General features: G+C 41.4%; 1 protein-coding gene across 4 annotated transcripts in view; it reads right to left on the reverse strand.

Annotated features, from left to right (window-relative positions):
- Positions 1-22569, reverse strand: part of LOC126187864 (protein 60A) — a 437325-nt gene that overhangs the window by 272140 nt on the left and 142616 nt on the right. For 2 of the 4 annotated variants that reach the window (XM_049929186.1, XM_049929182.1), the window contains exons 3-4: positions 16348-16499; positions 6232-6417 (exon numbers count right to left, since the gene is read on the reverse strand). The exons of 1 other annotated variant lie outside the window; for it this stretch is intronic. In XM_049929186.1, the coding sequence (XP_049785143.1) occupies positions 6232-6417; positions 16348-16499 (338 nt within the window). The remainder of the gene's footprint in view (positions 1-6231; positions 6418-16347; positions 16500-22569) is intronic. One more of the 4 variants, XM_049929185.1, reaches the window with a different exon arrangement.

Genomic DNA, 22569 nt, shown 5'->3' on the forward strand with positions numbered 1-22569 from the left:
CTCTCTCTTAAAGAGAGTGATAAAAGCCCGTTTCATGAATAAAAATTAAAACTAAGTCAGCCAGCCACTTAGGCATAGTTGCCTAACACCAGGGTTAGTGAGTCACGGAGATCAAAGACTGCGATTGTAATCCCCAATCTGGGCTGCTGTTGTGGGAGATGGATTTTTGTGTTTTCAAAGAGAAGATGGCAGTTCAGATGCTTTAGCAAGCTGTGAACATAGCTAGGATAATTGACAAGACGTTGTTGGCACCTGATCCGCAATGGAGGGACTCCGTGAATACGCTGTTCACAGGCCTAGTTTGAAAGGCTCCTGTTGCAAGTTGAATCCCACAGTGATGTATCAGATCCAATATCCACAATGCTGAGCGAAATGCTGAACTGTAGCCCTGACTCACATAATCAATACAGTATTGTATTAGGGCTTTGTAAAACTGCAGAAGAATAGTGCAATCTGCACCCCAGCTGGTGTTACTCAGGCAGCAAAGTGTGTTGAGGTGCCGCCAGTGCTTTCTCTTACGCTGGCGAAGATGGAGAGTTCACATCAAATGAGAATCGAAGACCACTCCTAAAAAGTGTTAAGTCTCCACTAAACTGAGTAGCTCATCATCAACGTAATGTTCTGGCTGTGGGTGAATGGTACGACATCGACAGAAGTGCACAACGTAAGTCTTGGCGGCCGAAAACTGAAAGCCATGGGTAAGTGCACATGCCTGAATCTTTCGTATGGCACCTTGCACACAGTAGAGGAGCAATAATAGAGGCAAAATTCCTAAGTATACAAGGAGGGTGATACTGAGGACCACATAGCTGCTGCTAGACCATTGATGGCCACTAGCAAGAGAGGGACAGTCAGTACAGAGCCCTGCAGGACTACATTCTCTTGGTTATGGGGCAACTGTGGAAAGCACCAACTCTAACCCAGCAAGTATGACACAACAAGAAGTTCTGCATAAAATTTGGGAACGGACCCCAGACAGAAACCCCTCTCATGTAAGGTAGCAAGGATGTGGTTTCGCCATGTTGTGTCACAAGCCTCTTGCAGGGCAGATGGCAGACTCCAGGTAAATCAGATTATCAATAGAGTAATGGCCTTGGCGAAAACCACCCTGGAATGGAGCCAGAAGACCCCGCAACTCAACGAGCCAACACAACTGCAAGCTCACCGTACGTTCAAGTGACTTACAGAGAACATTGGTGAGACTTAATGGGCAGTAACTGTCCATCTCTAGATGGTGCTTATCCAGTTTCAGCATTGGAACAATGACGCTTTTTCACCATTGCGACAGGAACTCTCCATTATTCCAGGTACGGTTAAAGATGGCAAAGATATGCCACTGACAGTCCACCAGTACATGTTTGATCATTTGGTTGTGGATGTGGTCCGGCCATGGGTTGTATCAGGGCAGTGGGCTAGGACACAGACAAATTCCCACTCACTGAATGAATTATTATATGCCTCCAAAGGCAGGTTGATAATTCTCAGATGCTGAGGCCCGAGTGTAAAGCAGAGTAAAATGTTCAGTGACAGCATCTGGCTCACACCATTTCAGGTACTATCAGTACAACTGCAGATGTCTGGTACCCACAGAGACATCTGATCTTGGCGCAAACCTGCAAAGCAGAGGAACGTGGTTCGATGGTTGAAACTTGCAGTTCCCAGCATTCTCACTTCCATTGTTTTATTAGGTGACAGACCTAGGCATGCAGCTGCTTAAAGGCAATGATGTGCCATCTCTAATGGCCTCTGCAATTTTTGATGACCATCAAGATACTGTCTTCCGCAGGGGCGGCCCAAGGAACAGGGGGTTGCTAAATCAGCTGCCAAAAGAATTGCTGTAGATGTATTCTGGACCACTTCATCAATATCTCCATGTGCTGGGGAGCTAAGGGTGACAGCAGAGGAGAAAGAACCTCATTAAGCAATGTTGAGAAACCCTCTGGGCAGGCATCCAAGGAAGTGATACTGAGGGAGGGACAGGGGTCGGAAGGGGTCACTAGCACACAGGTCATTGTGGACTCTTCAGTGGATGGATGGGATAAGACAAGGGCTGCAAATGGAAAGATCAATGGCCAACAAAGTTCCATGCACCACACTAAAGTGCATGGGGGTACCAGTATCCAAGAAGCAAATTTCAATTTGTGCCAAACAGTTTTCAAGGTCGTTACTGTGATTCCACCAATGCAAACAATATGATCTGAGACATGTCACCATTGGGAGGGAGGTAAACACTGCAGATGTTAATATCCTGAAATGCCCTTACCCGGATAGCTACCACCTCCAAAGGTGTATTAAGAGGCACTAGTTCACTATATAGAGTGTCCAAATTTAAGTGCAAACTCTGCCCAACATCCTGTCACAGGTAGCACGGTTCTTATAATATCCCTGGTATTCACGAAGACTTGGCTCCGTGTTGCTGGAAACCAAGTCTCCTGAAGACCAATACAAAAGGCAGAGGAATGTTTAAAAGATGTTGTAGCTCAGCCAGGTGGTGAAAAAAACCACTACACTTCCACTGGAGATTAATGTTATTGATGTATTGTGAGGCCATGAAGTGACCAAGGAGGCAGGTTATGCCCTAGAGTCACCTTCTGCCACTGGCTGAGGGGTTATGGCATCAATAGACATACATTCAGGGCTCCATTATGTGGTCCAAACCAGGGCCTCAGGCTGCCAGAATCTCCACCTTGGTCACAGGAGTGGAAGAGGCACTATCTGGTGGCGTGGGGGCCACTGAAATGTCCTTCTTCTTGGAGGACCTTTTCTTGTCTTTCCTCTCCTTAGAGGGTTTTGATGATTGCAAGGACTTATATGAATCAGTTTCAGGTAAATATCATGATAGCGAAGCCCTGCAACCAGCAGCTTGTGGTTCCTTCAGCCACTGGCTGGTGTGATTTATTGTAATTTAACATTTCCAATGCTTGTGACATTGACTTTGATAAAGTTTCTCTTAATACAGTATTTCCTGAAAAATGCAAGTGCAACTTAAACAATAAGACCCTGCAAGAATTCCTGTTCATTAAAGAACATGGTAAGAGTGGTGAGTGTACAGCTTTTGGTGTAAAATTAGCATTTGGTAACAAACATAGCTGTGATTCAGGCTAATCTTTCAAGATCAACAACTGATACATATTTGTTGGTGAATGTAGTTTCACACAGGGATAAGTAACTTTTGGCACAAGAAGCCACATTTGCATACCACACAGTCATGCACAACCAGAATTTCAAGTCCATAGACTGTACCACTGATGTAATTAAATCACAGTTCAACAAGTTCTCATGCTCACAGATGTAAATAATATGAGTTACCAAGAATGTGATGGTACGATTTGCTTTGGAACAAATAATGAAGGAATGTAAAGAAGCATATTTCATTTCAGTAATGACAGATTCTTCCTGCCACATCAAAGTGGTTCCTTTAGTGGTTAGGTTTCACAGTCCAGATAAAGGCATAATAGTTAAAGTGTTGGAGTTGGTGAACATTGGTGTTAAAAGGGTAGAGCATTTGACTTCGTATGTCTTACAGCTTTTGGAAAAGTTACAGCTTAAGACACATGTAGCAATTTCAACTGACCACACAAACACCTACTATGGAGTCATCTACCAGTTTCGGTTTTGAACACTCACCCAGGATGTAGGGTGCAACAGATCAGTTAAAAATGCATTTTAACAATTAGGTGTTTATTTGTCCTATTAGTCATCTACGAGTTTTGGTTATGAACAATCGCCCAGGACGTAGGGTACAACAGATTAGTTAAAAGTATCCCATATTCCTCTGATGCTAAACAATATCAAAATTATCCAGTGAAATTTTACAAACATCTGACATAATTTGTCTTAGAATACTGGCAGTCATATCTCATGTCTAATCAATATGAGAAATGACAGTAGTATTCTAAGACAAATGATGTCAGATGTTTGTACAATATCACTGGATAATTTCGTTGTTGTTCAGCTTCAATGGTATATGGAGTGCTTTTAACATATCTGTTGTACTCTACATCCTGGAAACTAGTAGATGATTAATGGGACAAATAAACAGCTGATGGAAAAATGTATTTTATAAAATACTTATGGCTGTTTTACTTCACCTTACAGAAACACTATAACAAACTCTTATGTTGTAGGAACACTACATAGTTCTCTCTTCTGCCAACTGTCTCAAAGAATCATTGATGTTTTCCATGTGTCACAATCCTACTTCCTGTTCCTTGATAAGTGTCCTATAAACTTGAAGATCTTCCTTTCAAAATTTTCTCTCTTTCTTTACAATTCAGTTCCTTTCAAGTCAGCACTCTGTATACTGAAAAGGAAAGATTTTTGACATCTGTTGTAAAACAGCAGTTACACAAGTTGGAAAGTGAGGAGCTAGTGACATTTGGATCAGTTTAACAATATCACAACAGCTTTCCGTGCTACCTGCATTGGATACATTCATGATGGGTGTGAACCATTTTTGGAACCTCTTCAGCCAATGGAGTGGATCATTGAAATAAAACCATCACCTGGAGTAGCATTCAAGAACTGTATAGTTTTGTAAAACCTAGAATCATGAGCTTCATGGTATATGAGGGAGAACTGTTTGATGAGTACTGTTGTGTAAGTAAATATTGTGAAGGTAAACTGTAAGACTGGAATGTCAAATATTAAGTGGCAGTGAATAACGGCAGAAAATTTTCACTCATTTTCACAATGAGTGAATGTATCCAAAGCATATTAAATGCTTTGTTGAATTTTCACTAGCTAATCCAGGTTTTAATGCATCTATTGAAAGAGTGTTTTCACTAATTAAAGCTTTGTGGAAAAAGAACTAGGAACAGTAAACCTCCATTGTATGGGCATCTGCAGTTTGATGTTTAACAAAAATAAGCTTCTTGAGTAAACCTCCACCACTAAAAAGTATTACACAAGTACCAGTGAGTCTGTACCATTATCTCCAATGCAAAATGAATGAAATCTGTGTTTATATTTACATTAAAACTGTATATGCAATACTGCTGTTAACCTCTCACCAGCGATGTAGATTATGCGAAGATAAATTACTATTAATCCTATTTTTGATGGTAAGTCTCCCATGTCCTGAATTGTTGTGCACTGTTTTGAAAAGTCCTGAATATTGTCAAAAATAATATAAGTTAAAGAGTTGGCTCTTCCTATTAAATTTAATTTGTGTATATTGTTCTTAATAGCAGTTGCAGACAAACTTACCTCAGTAACGAACATAATGGCTATATGACAACAAATCAGTGAATGTATCCAAGTCTATATGCAATATCCTACTAATGGGAGAACAGCAGTGTGTGTGTGCACTGCAAATTTCACTGTTCATCTAACATGATTCTGTAATTAGTGAACTAAAACCACATAACATCTTCATGAGGTTTAATTTTACTACCTACTCTCTTTTTCTAGGTGCTTAATTTTTTTGTCAGAGGGTGTATTATTCCAGAATGAGATTTTCACTCTGCAGCGGAGTGTGCACTGATATGAAACTTCCTGGCAGATTAAAACTGTGTGCCCGACCGAGACACGAACTCGGGACCTTTGCCTTTCGCGGGCAAGTGTTCTACCTACTGAGCTACCGAAGCACGTCTCACGCCCAGTACTCACAGCTTTACTTCTGCCAGTATCTCATCTCCTACCCTCCAAACTTTACAGCAGCTCTCCTGCGAACCCTGCAGAACTAGCACTCCTGAAAGAAAGGATACTGCGGAGACATGGCTTAGCCACAGCCTGGGGGATGTTTCCAGAATGAGATTTTCACTCTGCAGCGGAGTGTGCGATGATATGAAACTTCCTGGCAGATTAAAACTGTGTGCCTGACCGAGACTCGAACTCAGTACCTTTGCCTTTCGCGGGCAAGTGCTCTACCAACTGAGCTACCGAAGTACGACTCACGCCCGGTACTCACAGCTTTACTTCTGCCAGTATCTTGTCTCATACCTTCCAAACTTTACAGAAGCTCTCCTGTGAACCCTGCAGAACTAGCACTCCTGAAGGAAAGGATACTGCAGAGACATGGCTTAGCCACAGCCTGGGGGATGTTTCCAGAATGAGATTTTCACTCTGCAGCGGAGTGTGCGCTGATATAGAGCACTTGCCCACAAAAGGCAAAGGTACCGAGTTCGAGTCTCGGTCGGGCACACAGTTTTAATCTGCCAGGAAGTTTCGGGTGTATTATTATTAGTCTACTTCTAGAAGCCAGAGGGAGTCAGACAGTAACTTCTGCACCTGTAAATGGATTGCTCTGTACATGGCTGTTCTCCGACTTCCGTTTTCGACCCAGGGCCTGTCGAGCAGAACGTGTGTGCACATCTCGATTGCCTGATGCTTTCAGGAAGGCTACCATGAATGGTAACTTGTCTTCTTCACTGTCAGAGCTTATTATTCCAATGTCTTCCAGATGAATCTCATGACCTGAAAAATGGATAGAAAGCAAATGTAATGAATTAAAATCCAGATCTGTGCGGGGTAAACTTTTCTGTAGGACACTATACAGAGAGAAAAATTCTTGATAAGCTGTACAGCTGAATGTTGCTGGTGTTCCACTAAGAGTGTCACAAAATAAGTTACACTTTCAAATGAATTCTGTGTTAAAAACTGTAGCACTTTGTAGCTGACAAGTTAGATGTAATTCATTCAGTTTGAGAATTTTTAATTAATTTGATGTATTTTAATTATTTAAAGTACATGCTAATACACACACAAAACTTAAATTCTGGGTGATGTTACAAAAGGCAATTAATAGCTCTTTGGCATAATAAACATTAAATCAAAGCTCCATCTTACATGTTCTCAGACTCTGGCATATTTACTTAGGTTTTTAGGTATATACTGATCATTTTACAATGACACTAAACATGTCAAATTTATCAATACATAATAAGTGTAAGCATCGTTCATACATGTATGCCACTGTAACTATGCAACCAACCCCCACACACCCATGGGAGTTACATGGTTTAGTAGTCCTTCATCTCTCACCCATCAAAAAGGTTTTAGCTGGAACTGCAGGGAATGTATTAGAAGACATGGAAGTCAGAAGAGTGCAGCACACCGATGGACTTCTTAAGGGATGTAGGTGAAGCATCTCAGAATAGAGTGCTATAGCGACAAGACTGGTTTGAAGAATGTTCCTTCTTGAATTTTCAAGAATGTTGTAGAATATTCCAGAATGTTTGAAAATGTTACAGAAGGATTGAAAATGTGACAGTTTTTAAAATGTTATGGAAGGTTTGAGAATGTTCCTGAGCATTTTAGAATTTTCCAGTGTGTTCCAAGACATTCTTAAATGTCATACATTTCAGCTCAAAAGGGTGTATAACTGCTGGGTAGCTGAAACAGTCCATTACAATACTACTTCAGAGTACAAAAACACAAAAATTTCGTCACTGGCAAAACAGACCAAATGTGTGAGTCTTGTGGCGTCCAGAAATTCAGTAGAGAAACAACAAAAATGTGTTGCATGAGTGGAAAAATTCACTTAGCACCACTGGGGAGGGGGTGGGGGACTCTTATGTACTAGAAGAGGAAAAAAGAGTGACATTTCAAAGTAAAACAGTTGCCCTCTCCAGGAATTGGAATCTTGTCAGCTCTATATAGCAGAACACAGTGCCACATGCAGTCATAGATCTATGAATTCAGCAGCCAAGGTGATACAGCCGCACGATAATGTGACAAACTGGAGAGCCAAGGATCATGTTATTTTAGTTCTGGACTTTTTGTTTCGGATTTTTAATTTTCGAGTCATATCATATTATGGAGCTATAAATATTTTTTTTGTAAATATTTTTAGCTTTATTTCATAACTTGTTGGATTTAATCATATGAACAAGAAATTTTGGATCGCTGAACGCTTAACACAAATAAATGTAATTTGTATGTACAAAAGAATACGCTTATCGTTAGATAACAAAGTAAAAATGCTAATTGGATAACTATCAATCATTTGAGGTACAATAAATTTTGTGTACTTCTTGTCAAATTCGGTTCCTGGTGCACGAAAGATTTTCACTGTCAATCATCTGAGGCCCAATAAATGTTGTGTACTTCTTGTTAAATTTAGTTCCTGGGCACAACATATTTTCAAACTCACTGAATCAACTACGTAAATGGCAATTTCAAAATGTCGTCGCCTCTTGGAAAAATTTCTGTGGTCGCCCATGGATACAGGACTGTATTTATCCATTCTGAGACAACTGGAAGCTGTTTTGAATATCAACGGGTTTCCTACAATGCATTAGCCATGATAATGCATTGTGTTTTTGGTGTTTTGTCCAACCCCTGTACTTCAGCAGTGTTTAGTTGATATACGCAAAAGTAGAGGCAGAACGAATGGTATTTACAGAGTGCAGCACTTAAATCCGGACAAATTTCAATTTTAATTTCACATCATATCATATTTCTGCTGGAGGTCATGACTAGCATTCTTGATAGCCATAGCCATCTAGTAAACCGTTAGAAACTCAAAATGGCCAAGATGTTATGGACAAGTGTGGAATACAACCGAAGAGCTGTGATTATCAAAAGTCTGCACTGGGCGTTCGCCCACTGATATAGTTCAATTCTTCGGGTACCCGTGATAAACTGTTGATATTGCGGCCATGTATAATGCTGTGGAGAAGTCTGGGGTTCATGTCCTTGGTGTTGTGTCCAGTGAGAGTGATATCATCTACATCTACATCTACATTTATACTCCGCAAGCCACCCAACGGTGTGTGGCGGAGGGCACTTTACGTGCCACGGTCATTACCTCCCTTTTCTGTTCCAGTCGCGTATGGTTCGCGGGAAGAATGACTGTCTGATAGCCTCCGTATGCGCTCGAATCTCTCTAATTTTACATTCGTGATCTCCTCGGGAGGTATAAGTAGGGGGAAGCAATATATTCGATACCTCATCCAGAAACGCATCCTTTCAAAACCTGGACAGCAAGCTACACCGCGATGCAGAGCACCTCTCTGCAGTCTGCCACTTGAGTTTGCTAAACATCTCCGTAACACTATCACGGTTACCAAATAACCCTGTGACGAAATGCGCTGCTCTTCTTTGGATCTTCTCTATCTCTTCGTCAAACCGATCTGGTACGGATCCCACACTGATGAGCAATACTCAAGTATAGGTCGAACGAGTGTTTTGTAAGCCAGCTCCTTTGTTGATGTACTACATTTTCTAAGGACTCTCCCAATGAATCTCAACCTGGCACCCGCCTTACCAACAATTTTATATGATCATTCCACTTCAAATCGTTCCGCACGCATACTACCAGATATTTTACAGAAGTAACTGCTACCAGTGTTTGTTCCACTATCATATAATCATACAATAAAGGATCCCTCTTTCTATGTATTCGCAAAACATTACATTTGTCTATGTTAAGGGTCAGTTGCCACTCCCTGCACCAAGTGCCTATCCGCTGCAGATCTTCCTGCATTTCGCTACAATTTTCTAATGCTGCAACTTCTCTGTATACTACAGCATCATCCGCGACAAGCCGCATGGAACTTCCGACACTATCCACTAGGTCATTTATATATATTGTGAAAAGCAATGGTCCCATAACACCCCCCTGTGGCACCCCAGAGGTTACTTTAACTTCTGTAGACGTCTCTCCATTGATAACAACATGCTGTGTTCTGTTTGCTAAACAACTCTTCAATCCAGCCACACAGCTGGTCTGGTATTCCGTAGGCTCTTACTTTGTTTATCAGGCGACAGTGCGGAACTGTATCGAACGCCTTCCGGAAGTCAAGGAAAATAGCATCTACCTGGGAGCCTTATCTAATATTTTCTGGGTCTCATGAACAAATAAAGCGAGTTGGGTCTCACACGATCGCTGTTTCCGGAATCCATGTTGATTCCTACAGAGCAGATTCTGGGTTTCCAAAAACGACATGATACTCGAGCAAAAAACATGTTCTAAAATTCTACAACAGATTGACGTCAGAGATATAGGTCTATAGTTTTGTGCATCTGCTCGGCGACCCTTCTTGAAGACTGGGACTACCTGTGCTCTTTTCCAATCATTTAGAACCTTCCGTTCCTCTAGAGACTTGCGGTTTACGGCTGTCCATCTCATAAACTGGACAAATTGTACGCACATTTTCTGACAACATGATATTTTCTTCTGCAATACTGACAGACCCTTTTCCTTATAGCTGTTGAGGGGTGCGGTCTGTCAGTTTGGACTACGAGTTCAGTTTCTCCGGTTGTCTCCGTCACCATCGCAGCAGCCTACGAGCAAGTCAAAAGCTGGTCGGATGGTACAGAGGGATCATGTAGAGTTGAAGACAAAATTAGAACAGAATTTAACCACGTATTCTAGCATATGTTATGAACCACAGAGAGAGCATTTGTAGGAGAAAAGCATAGCTTTTGTACTCAGGAAACAGAGATAGGACGTTTGACAAGTTTTTTGAAAGCGGAGCACAGAGAATGTTCTTGTTTCTCAGCGGAAATGACAATTAATTAGGAGGTGCTTCCATTTCAAAGATAGCAAAATTCGTTTTTCACCATAACTGTTGACAGCCCAATTTATCCGGTTACAAATAAAACTGTGTGTTGCTGTTTTTAATTAATTTTATTTGTTGGCTATTATGGGAACATTTTTTCTGTTTTGTAAAACATTAATAACAATGTACCTACCTAGTTTAAATTCATTAGCGATCAACAAACTTGTCCACATACTCTTAGCAGTCTCATCCCCTTTCACAACACCTAGTACACACCAAGATAGTTCATTACCGCTAAGATAACCTGTGAAATCTTCGCTTGTTATTTCGTCATCATTGTCAGTCCTGGACTCCCCCTCCATGAAGAATTTTTTCAAAAACCTTAAGTGCTCCGAATATTTGTAAAGCACCATATTTTTTGCTGTTTTGGCCACTCACAGTTTTAGTTTTATTCAAAGACTTTCAGAAGTTATCTCTAATATTTCCCCAACTAGTTTTACTCGACGCCCAGGAACATAAAAAAAGTCATTTTAGCGACCTGAAATTTTCGCATTCTCAATTTTCCACTAAAAGCAAATCTTTATCCCTACTGCCTATTATATTTTTCATACATTTCGCCACTGGCGATGCGATACGCACAACTTCATTTACTTATCGCATGGGGGCATGGTATGTTCACAAAATCGTCAGAGAAAACCGCAAGATAATTACAGACAACATGACGGGCTAAACGAGGTCTATTCCGACAGGTTAAAAATGGAAGAATATCGCTAAGGCTTTTTATTAAGTATGGAATTTTCTTACCTTTTGATGGGGAAAACGTTACTATTCAGGCTCTTCCGAACACCGGATCGCTATTCTTTAATCACAAAAAGTACATTCTTCATAATTTTGTTGGCTCTTATAGTCTCTCAGCGTAACTGTATTACTACTGATGTGGTCGGGGAATATGAAGGAACAGATACGGAGGAGCTTTTTTTCCAATTGAAATTTAAACAAAGCGCTTCAACAAGGCTCTTTGAATGTTCAGACAATTTCTACCACATTGTTGTTGACGAAGTAATTCCACTAAAAACCTACTTAATGCGACTATATGAAGTCGATAAATTGAACTATCATTAACGTGTCATCATCTCTCGTTTGAGTCGTGCTAGGACATCAGAAAATAATTTGGGTAGACTTCAGAATAGGCGGGTTCAAGCGGCTCTAAAGTACGTAGATTTAATAAGTATGCCCACTTGCTCATTGCATAATTTTATTAAATAAGACGTCAGAAATATAAATAGATATCATGCCACTCAATAGACACACATTGAAAAAATGGAAATGAAGTCCCATGCTTCTTTACAGAGCGTAGGGGAACGATGCGGGAGACCCGCACCGCCTTACTAGGCAAGGTCCTAATGGAGGTGGTTTGCCGTTGCCTTCCTCCGACCGTAATGGGGATGAATGATGATGATGAAGACGACACCACAACACCCAGTCATCTCGAGGCAGGAAAAATCCCTAACCACAGTCAAGATTAGGTACTTTGTGTATGATAAATTTATTAAAAGTGCGTAACTATGTTTCATTCTGACAGCGTATTAATTCTGTAAATATTAGAAGTTCCTGTTTACTGTAAGTATTCTCCCATTTCGACAGTCTCCTGACAAATGATCAGGGTAGTGAGCATTATATTCAAAAGATTATATTCAAAAGATTCACGAGAATCATCCCAGTTTTGGGTCTAGTATGAGAGCATATTTGTGAATGGACTGGTCTGCCAATTCCCCAAACTTAAATCCTATTGAGCAAGTGGGAGATGCGGTAGGGGGAGACATAGCAGCACATTCACATGCACCAACGACGATCATGGAGGAACTAAATGCCCACACTCAAAATATATATATATATATATATCAGTGTGTGTGTGTGTGTGTGTGTGTGTGTGTGTGTGTGTGTGTGTGTGTGTGTGTCCACCCCGATCAGACAAGTTTCTTCCAGAATATTGAGGGCAAATGGCACTGTTATTCTGGCAGCAAAATAACTGACAATGGCCGAAGTAGAGAGCATAATAAAAATGCAGATTAGCAACAGCAAGGAACACTTTTACAAAAAAAGATATTTTAACATCTAACATAAATTTAAGTGTTAGGAAGCCTTTTCTGGAAGTGTTTGATGGAGTGCACCCTTACACGGGTGTGATATGTGGACGATAATCAGAAGAGACAAGGAGAGAATAGAAGTTTTTGACACGCGAAGCTATGGTAGAATGCTGAAGATTAGATGAGTGGGTGAAGTACCTAACAAAGTACTGAATCGCACTGGTGAGACAGGAAATTTATGGCATACATTGAGTGAAAGAATGGCTCGATTGATGAAATGTATCCTCCTGCATCAGGGAAGAGTTAATTAGGTAATAAAGGAAAGTCTGAGTATGTGGTGGGGTGTTTCAGGGTGGGGAGGGGTGATTGTAAGGGAGGAAAGAGGTTTGACTACACTAAGCAGGTTCAAGCGCATGAAGATCGCTGAGGTGAATATACTTGCACACGATAGCCTAGTGTGGAGTGCTGCATCAAACCAGTCTTGGGACTGAAGACCACAACAACACACATTCTATACGCTCATATACAAGTTTCTGACCTGCATCATTTAATATTCGTTGATTTAATTCATACTGACTCTATCCACTTTATTTCCTTCAGTTGTAAAATGGAATTTTTTATTTGTAGCTTCTCGGTACGTTCTTTGCGAATTTCAACGAAAATGGAACACGGCAACTGGATTCACATCCTAGCGAGGCAGGCGCGAGGCAAACTGCGTGCTACACACACGAACGAAGAGGGGGGACGACTTGTTTACAGGAGCGAAAGCCTTGCCCAGCAGGCCGCTCGTTTTATTCGTTTCGCATTTTGCAAGGCTGCATGACGACAGCAGGAGGTGAGGCTGTAACACTTTGGCCAGGAGGCGCGTCGCCTCGGAAGCTGCGAGCTTGTGTGAGGTGGGGAATACTTACAAGACAGTGGGCGCTCTTTGTAGACTTAACCAGGTCACTGTCGCCACAGGGAACAGCGGCGCCGAAGGGGTAGCGCACGAGTTAGTTTAAGAAGTGTTTCACTGTATGCCGCGTAATTCAGTGGCACTACTGTCCGAGTCATGGACGATGGTTAGAGCGCCGGTCCAGACACGGTATTCGCATTGTTGCCGGTTGCCAGCAACAGTTTGGGTAAGGTCATGCACGTGCTTTGCACTTGAAAAAAAAAAAAAACGTTTATCCTACACATTGTGTCTCGCTTGCTTATGTTGAATATATGCCGGTATTACTCTATCATATTTCTTTCGAAAAGAAATACGATCAAATACTCGTCAAATTTCTTTGACAAAGATGTTTGACGTGGCGCTAAAACGGGGTATTCTATTGTCATCATATTTTTCGTCAAATATCAAGATGGCGAACAACAACTTGTTATTATGGGCTACAGTTGTTACTACCACACTTGCATTGTATGTGTATTTGGAAGAAAAGCGACGGCAGAAAAGGAAACATACTTGGAATAAGCCAAAGGTATTACGTCAAGATAGTAAATGCATTCAGCAAAATTTATTACAAGAGCTGCAAGTGGAGGAAGTCAAGTTTTAATATAAAAATTTCTTGCAAATGGATGAGAGTGCATTTCAGTATTTGCTAAGTAAAGTTGCTTCTCATTTTACAAACAGAATACTCTCTAGAGAAATGCTATATGTGCAGAAGACAGGCAAGCTGTGACAGTGCGATTTCTTGATACAGGGGACAGCTATTCTTGTTTACAACACAGCAATCGAATATCACATTGCTCATTAACCAGAATTCCAGAAACGTGTGAAGCGACTTATAAAGCACTGAAGGGGGAATATGTAAAGGTAAATAAATGTTCAGTACACTATATGGACAGTAAGAACTGTTTTCATTTTTCAATAATTTAATTAATGGAATAAGTGTTCCAACGATTACGGAATTAATAAAAGTACAAAACAGATGAAGCGCCTTTTAACTTGTGGCATCCAGAATTCAAAAATAGACAAAGTAGAATGGAGAGCTAAGAAAGAATTATTGTATTTTCGAGTTGGCAACCTCCTCTTTTCTGGCGTGCTGAAAAGCTGCCTAGATGTTTCAAGATGAAGAGGTGGGTGGCTGTAGCTGTGATGGTGGACATGAAGTCGCCTGCAGCATATTCCACCTGCCCATCGACACACTATTAATAGCATGCAGAGTGCCCCTTGCTAGACATCTAAATCGAGCAGTCCACACACATATTCGTAAGCAATAAAAAATATACGTAAGTTCACAAAAAGTTATGTGACGAACCAGCGTCTGTTTAGTATGAAACAAAGCAAATATGTGATCATTTATCCCACCGAGTATTACGGATGAGAGCAGAACTCAATCAAAATACGAGCAACATATTTACAATGCACTTCGAAGAGTGCGATACACACGAGAAGTCGTAATCAGAAGCACAATGTGGTGCAGCCACAACGAGACAAAAAGAAACACGGAAAACTAGAAACCAGCCAATAAGAAAGCGAATTATGGTTTTAATAAACTTGCAGCACTCCAAGTGGCCTGGCAGCGAACGAAGGTCGTGTTAATGGAATACCCTATATGAGATTCACCCCATTTTCATGAACTATACTCCTAAATGTGCAGAACTGAATATGCTGTCTTTTTAAAACTAAGAGTGACACCATGAGAACAACTTTTAACATTTCTTATGTTTTCATACACATGCTTGGCATTGAGTACAGTACTAGTATCATCTGCAAAAGAACTAATTCTGCTTGTTGTATGTTAGGTGAAAGATCGTTTACGTACATGAGGAATAATAGTGGACCTAAAACTGAGCCTTGAGGAACCCCTTCCGTCTTTTCTTCGTAATCAGTATTAAGTCCCCAGATTATATTGGTCGAATTACTAAGTACAACTTTCTGCACTCTTTTGGTTAGATTCGACATTATCTATTGGTTGACTACACCATTAATCCCATTATAGTTCAATTTGTCTAGGAGAATACTGTGATGATTAGATTAGATTAGTTTTTCGTTCCATAGATCCGTGTTGAGGAGATCCCCGTGGATGTGGAACATGTCAATTTTATTTTTATTTTTTTAAGCTGAAATAACAATACTAATACTATGAGTATATACAATACATCATTTTTTTAGCTGAAATAACAATACTAATAGTATGAGTATATACAATACATCATTTGTTTCTATTAAAAAAAATTCGTCAATGGAGTAGAAGGAGTTGGCCACTAGTAAGTCTTTCAGGCTCCTTTTTTTTGACATGGTTCAATGCCTTAGATTGGGCGCAGAAAATACCATCCGGCATTATTTTATTATTTATTGCTTGTAAAATTTGGTGAGTGAACATGTAAATGGCATTCTCAATAGAGCAACACTTTTGAAACCCACTGCGATTTGCTGCGGATATTATTGCTACTAAGGTGAGATACTATTCCAAAATACATCTCCTTCCCAGAACTTTCGGGAAATCTCATCAGTGAAACAGGTCGGTAGTTACTGACTTCTCTCTTATCATTCTCCAAAAGAGGTGTTTAACAATGACATATTTCATTCTGGCAAAATGCCTTGAGTTAGAGACGCATTACATATTTCAGATAAGACCGGGCTTATTAAATGGGGACAAATCTTTAGCACTCTATTGGAAACATCATCACAGATGAGCTTTTATTTTTGAGAGAATGTGCAATTTTCCTCCTCGACTCTGAACCAGAACTGGGACGCAACTGTCAAGCTCCAACAACAAATGAAACAAAAACTGCAACAAGAATGGAAGAAGCATTGATGCTGTAGGTCAGGTCTTTTCTCAGAGGTGTGCAGTGCAGATAGCACTGTGCTGAGAGCAGGCACTGACCTGGTCGCGAGTCCAGCTGCGGCGACAGGTACAGCCCCTTGTTGGTGTCTGGGAAGACGACCCAGTCGATGAAGGCCGAGGTAACGTTCAGCGACAGCCAGCCCTCCGTCGTGGTGGTCGAGTTGACGCTGTCCAGGTACGACAGGTGCTCCCTAGAACGATCAGACCACAAGCACAATTCGTCAAAGTCGGTCCCGTTATCCTCAGCTACATATAGTCTGTCATTCCTACCTGGCCACCTCACTATTTTGAGTAGTATGCCTTTTATTTTAGCACATTCACTGCCAGAAAAAATTAGTACACCTGGCAAAAAGACGTCGATTTTGATCTGATGACGTCGTACGCACCTGGGGGACAGCAGATATACTGATAATGGTTTCAATGTCGTTCGCCAACAGATACCGTAGTGGCACAGTTACCAGAGTGCCATCTACACTCATGCTCATAAATTAAGAACAATGCTGATACGTGGTGAAACAGCGCTCTGGTGGGCGGTTTGCGGGTTTAAATCACCTCGGGGTAAGACCATGCGGTGCATTTGACCTGTGGTCGTCGCAAGGTGGCGCTGGCAGCAGTCCATATGCGCAGAGGTGTGTTGGTGCATGTCAGAGTACGCTGCAGCGAGTAAGTGTGCAGACGTTTTCAGACGTGCTATTGGTGACTGTGTGTTGGAGAAAGAACACATATTGATGACGTTATGAGGGGTAGAATACTAGGGCGACTGGAGGCTGGTCAAACACAGCAGGTCGTAGCAAGGGCCCTCCGTGTGCCACAAAGTGTGATCTCAAGATTATGGCTACGATTCCAGCAGACAGGAAACGTGTCCAGGCGCTACAGTACGGGACGTCCACAGTGTACAACACCACAAGAAGACCGATATCTCACCATCAGTGCCCGCAGACGGCCACGGAGTACTGCAGGTAGCCTTGCTCGGGACCTTACCACAGCCACTGGAACAGTTGTCTCCAGACACACAGTCTACACACGATTGAACAGACATGATTTATTCGCCCGGAGACTTGCAAGGTGCATTCCACTGACCCCTGGTGTCAAGAACACAGTAGGTGGTCATTGGAACAATGGTCCCAGTTTATGTTCACGGACAAGCCCAGGTATAGTTTGAACAGTGATTCTCGCCGGGTTTTCATCTGGCGTGAATCAGGAACCAGATACCAACCCCTTAATGTCCTTGAAAGGGACCTGTATGGAGGTCGTGGTTTGATGGTGCGGGGTGGGAGTAAGATTGGTGCACGTACACCTCTGCATGTCTTTGACAGGGGAACTGTAAAAGGTCACGTGTATTGGGACGTCATTTTGCACCGGTATGTCCACCTTTTCAGGAGTGCACTGGGTCCCACCTTCCTCCTGATGGATGATAACGCACGGCTCCACCGAGTACCTTGAAACAGAAGATATCAGACGAATGGAGTGGCCTGCCTGTTCTTCAGACGTAAACCCTGTTGAGTACGTCTGGGATGCTCTCAGTCGACGTATCGCTGCACGTATCCAAACCCCTAGGGCACTTCAGAAGCTCCGACAGGCACTGGTGCAAGAATGGGAGGCTATACCCCAGCAGCTACTCGACCACCTGCTCCAGAGTATGCCAACCCGTTGTGCGACCTGTGTACGTGTGCATGGTGATCATATCCCATATTGATGTCCGGGTACATGCGCAGGAAACAGTGGCGTTTTTTAACTCATGTGTTTCGGGACGGTTTTCTCAACTTATCACCAATACCGTGGACTTACAGATCTGTGTCTTGTGTGTTCCCTATGTGCCTATGCTATTAGCACCAGTTTTGTGTAGAGCCACGTTGTGTGACAACACATTCTGTTTATGAGCATGAGTGTATATTAATCCTTTAATAGGAAATGCTCACAGTCAGAAGGCTCAGTGTGGTGCAAACGTGTGAAGCAAGCAGGCAACCATGCCACGGAGATGCAGTCGTGCTTCCTACAGTCAAGTGAGCGAGCTTGGAAGGGGTCAAATTGTGACCTTCCAGTGGCTGGATGGTCCTTTCGGAGAATTGCCACACAAGTTGGACGTGCTGCGTCAGTTGTGCAACAACGCTGGTATCAGTATTCACGTGAACATTCTCATACCTGTAGACGAATTCTGGACGTCCACGCAGCACAGATTCTCGCCAGGATCGTCGTATTTTAAGGGCAGGAGAGCCAGACGTACAGCTAGTACAGCACGGGTAACACGGCTTGTGAGCTCAGACATGTCAACACAGACTGTTGCGGACTGGTTATTAGCAGTGGGACTACGGCCAAGCATGCCTCTGCCCATCTTCCAGTCACGCCACAGCGTCACCGTGCACGGACCGGCTGTTGCCGTCAGGGGATCACTTGGAAGAAGGAATGGCGCGCAGTAGTCTTTAGTGATGAAAGCAGATTCTGCCTGCACACAAGCGATGGTCGTTTGCTTGTAGACCGAGACCTGGTGAGTGCTGTCACACAGAATGCATCCTTCGAAGACACACTGGCGTCACCGCTGGGATGCGATAAGCTACAACTCTCGTTCACCTTTGGTGTTTTTTGGAGGGAACGCTAATCAGCGCTCGGAAAGTGCAGAATGTTGTTAGACTCGTTATTTTGTCGTTCTTGCTTCAGCCAGATAATGCTCGCCCACACATTGCCTGTGAAACTCAACATGGTCCGCATGGGTGGGAACAGGGGAAGTAAATGAGACTCATCAGTGGTTTTGTAGGATTTGTAGTAGAGATAGGAAGATACTAGAACAGGAGGGGAAATTGCCGCCCTTCAGGCTGAGTTAGACAAGGCCAGGGGAGATCTTGAAAGGTTAAGGAGGGAGAAGGGTAAAGAGAGGTGGGAAGTGGCAACAGGAGGAACAGGCCTAGAACTTTGTCTGAGATTTATGGTGAATGTGGAAAATAGATTTGACCTGTTGCTTCAGTTAGAAGCTGGTGAGCCTCAAGCAGTTGCAGGTGGAGACAGGGCACAACAAACTTTCAGCAGCAAATTGAAAAGTAAGAATGTAGGGAAATCAGTAAAGAGAAAGAAAGTGTTGTTGTTAGGTAGTTCCCATGGAAGAGGTGTTGGCCAACTTTTGCAGGATGAACTAGGATCAGAATACCAGGTCACTAATTTCTTTAAACCTAGTGCTGGTCTGGAGCAGGTGACAGAGGATTTAGGATCACTTTGCAAAGATTTCACTAAGGAAGACACCGTGGTTATAGTGGGTGGGGCAGGTAACAGTATTGACAGAGATCCTGGGTACAGTATAGAGTGTGACCTGGCAAAGATTGCATCAGCATCGAAGCATACTAATGTTGAGTTTGTACCTGTTCTTGGGCGCCATGACCGACCTCATTTGAACTCTTCTGTCAAGAGAGTTCATTTGGAGCTGGAACGGCTGCTCATGTCGGGTGCGGGGTCACACATTGGTGTGGTTCATGTTGATTCTCTCAGTAGGTGGGATTATACTAGGCATGGCCTTCACCTCAACAGGAAGGGGAAGGGTAAATTGGCTGGGGAAATAGCAGGAAAGTTAAAGGGGGGAGCCACTGTCATGAGTGGTAAAATAACAGTGGTTATCGGATTCAGAAAAGACCCTTTTTTAGGGTAGGGAGGACAGAAAGAAAGCAAATTTTAAGAGAGGTTAGAACTCAGACAAACCTTCAGTTTGAGAAAGAAATCAAAAAACATAATTCCAGCTTATTACATCAGCATAAACAGCCGTTGGTTAAGAATTTTCAACTGTCAGCAGATATTTTAACTCCACCCAATTTTAACTCAGTCAATTAGAAATGTCAGCTACCTTTATTGCATCAAAATATTAGAGGACTGAGAAATAAAATAAAATTAATGTATTAACTATCTGCATAGATGAATTAGAGTCTTCAAACCCAGCTGACTTAATCTGCCTCTCTGAACATCATGTGAACTTTTAAGTGTTACAGGGTTTAGGTTAGCATCTCACTTTTATAGATCAGAAATGGAGAAAGGAGGAGTTGCCACATTCATCAGGAACTGTCATAAATTTAAGAACATAGACATTCATAAATTTTGCCTAGAACAGCATATGGAAGCATGGGCAACAGAATTAGAATTTCACAAAAAATCCTTCATAATATTAAGTGTATATCGAGCACCTGCAGGTAACTTTAATCTGTTTGTAAACCATCTTGAAGCTGTACTGGCCCATTTAACAACCAAAAACAAAGAAATAGTGGTTGCTGGTGATTTCAATGTAGATTTCCTTAAAGACTCTCCCAATAAGAACTTATTTGAGTTAGTAACACCATCATTCAACTTAATACCCACTGTAAAGTTCCCCACTAGGATAGCCACTTGCTCACAAACAGCCATTGATAATATCTTTATAGAAAAGTCCAATGAACAAAATTATATTACAAAACCAATAGTCAATGGCCTCTCAGACCATAACATGCAGTTCCTTCTGTTAAATGTTAATACTGCACAGGATATAAAATCTGTTAAATCTGAGCTCAAGAGGGTAATCAGTAAGCCAAAAATTGATTATTTTAGGACACTCCTCAGAGACATTCACTGGACTGATGTTTACAATGCTCATGGCATGAATGAAAAATATAACATTTTTGCTAATAAAGTGCTTACCTTATTCGAACACTGCTTTCCCCCAAAACTTACCAAGGTTAGAGCAAAGTCTACAAAGAAGCCATGGATTACTCGAGGAATAGGGCTATCTTGTAAAACAAAAAGAAAACTGTATCTGTCAATCCGAAACATTTCCAATGTTGATGCTATAGCACATTATAAGAAATACTGCAAAATATTAAAGACTGTAATACGGATGTCAAAGCAAATATATTACAAGGAAAAGATAGTCATATCAGATAACAAAATACAGACAATATGGGATATAGTGAAGGAGGAGGCCGGTAGAACCAGACATGAAGAGGAACAAATAGCATTAAGAGTAAATGATACATTGGTGACAGATGTGTATAGTGTTGCAGAACTTTTTAACAAACATTTTATAACTGTTACTGAAAAGATGGGGTTGTCACGTTCGGTAGATGCTGCTATGAATTACCTTAGACCAGACATTTCTAGTAACTTCCATAATATGAATTTGACCCTCACTACCCCAACAGAAATAATGTCCATCATACAATCTTTAAAATCAAAAACATCTAGTGGGTATGATGAAATATCAACAAAGTTAATTAAAGAATTTCATTCTGAGCTAAGTAACATATTAAGCTATCTGTGTAACCAGTCGTTTATCAGTGGAATATTTCCTGAATGGCTGAAATATGCTGAAGTTAAGCCACTGTTTAAGAAGGGAAATAAAGAAATAGCATCAAATTTCCGCCCAGTTTCACTGTTGCCAGCATTCTCAAAAATTTTCGGAAAAGTAATGTACAGTCGTCTTTATAACCATCTTATCTCAAATAACATACTGTCAAAGTCACAGTTTGGATTTCTAAAAGGTTCTGATATTGAGAAGGCTATCTACACTTACAGTGAAAATGTGCTTAATTCATTAGACAAAAAATTGCAGGCAACTGGTATAATTTGTGATCTGTCAAAGGCATTTGACTGTGTAAATCACAATATCCTTTTAAGTAAACTAGAATATTATAGTGTAACAGGAAATGCTGCAAAATGGTTAAAATCTTATATCTCTGGCAGGAAACAAAGGGTGTTATTAGGAAACAGACATGTATCAAGCTATCAGGCATCATCCAACTGGGAACAAATTACATGTGGGATCCCACAAGGTTCCATTTTGGGGCCCTTACTTTTTCTTGTGTATATCAATGACCTTTCATCAGTAACATTACCAGATGCCAATTTCGTTTTGTTTGCCGATGATACAAACATTGCAATAAATAGCAAATCAAGTGTAGTCTTAGAAAGATCAGCCAATAAAATATTTGTGGACATTAATCACTGGTTCCTAGCCAATTCTTTGTCACTAAACTTTGAAAAAACACACTACATGCAGTTCAGAACTTGTAAGGGGTGTCGCAAGATGACAAGAAGATAGAAGAAGTGGATAGTGTTAAATTCTTGGGATTACAGCTTGATAATAAATTCAACTGGGAGGAGCACACCACAGAACTGCTGAAGCGTCTTAACAAATCTCTGTTTGCAATGCGAATTTTGTCAGACATAGGGGATATAAAAATGAAAAAGCTGGCAAACTATGCTTACTTTCATTCCATAATGTCATATGGGATTATTTTTTGGGGTAATTCATCAAGC

Source organism: Schistocerca cancellata, chromosome 5 (assembly GCF_023864275.1).
Source record: "Schistocerca cancellata isolate TAMUIC-IGC-003103 chromosome 5, iqSchCanc2.1, whole genome shotgun sequence".
NCBI classification, from domain to species: domain Eukaryota; kingdom Metazoa; phylum Arthropoda; class Insecta; order Orthoptera; family Acrididae; genus Schistocerca; species Schistocerca cancellata.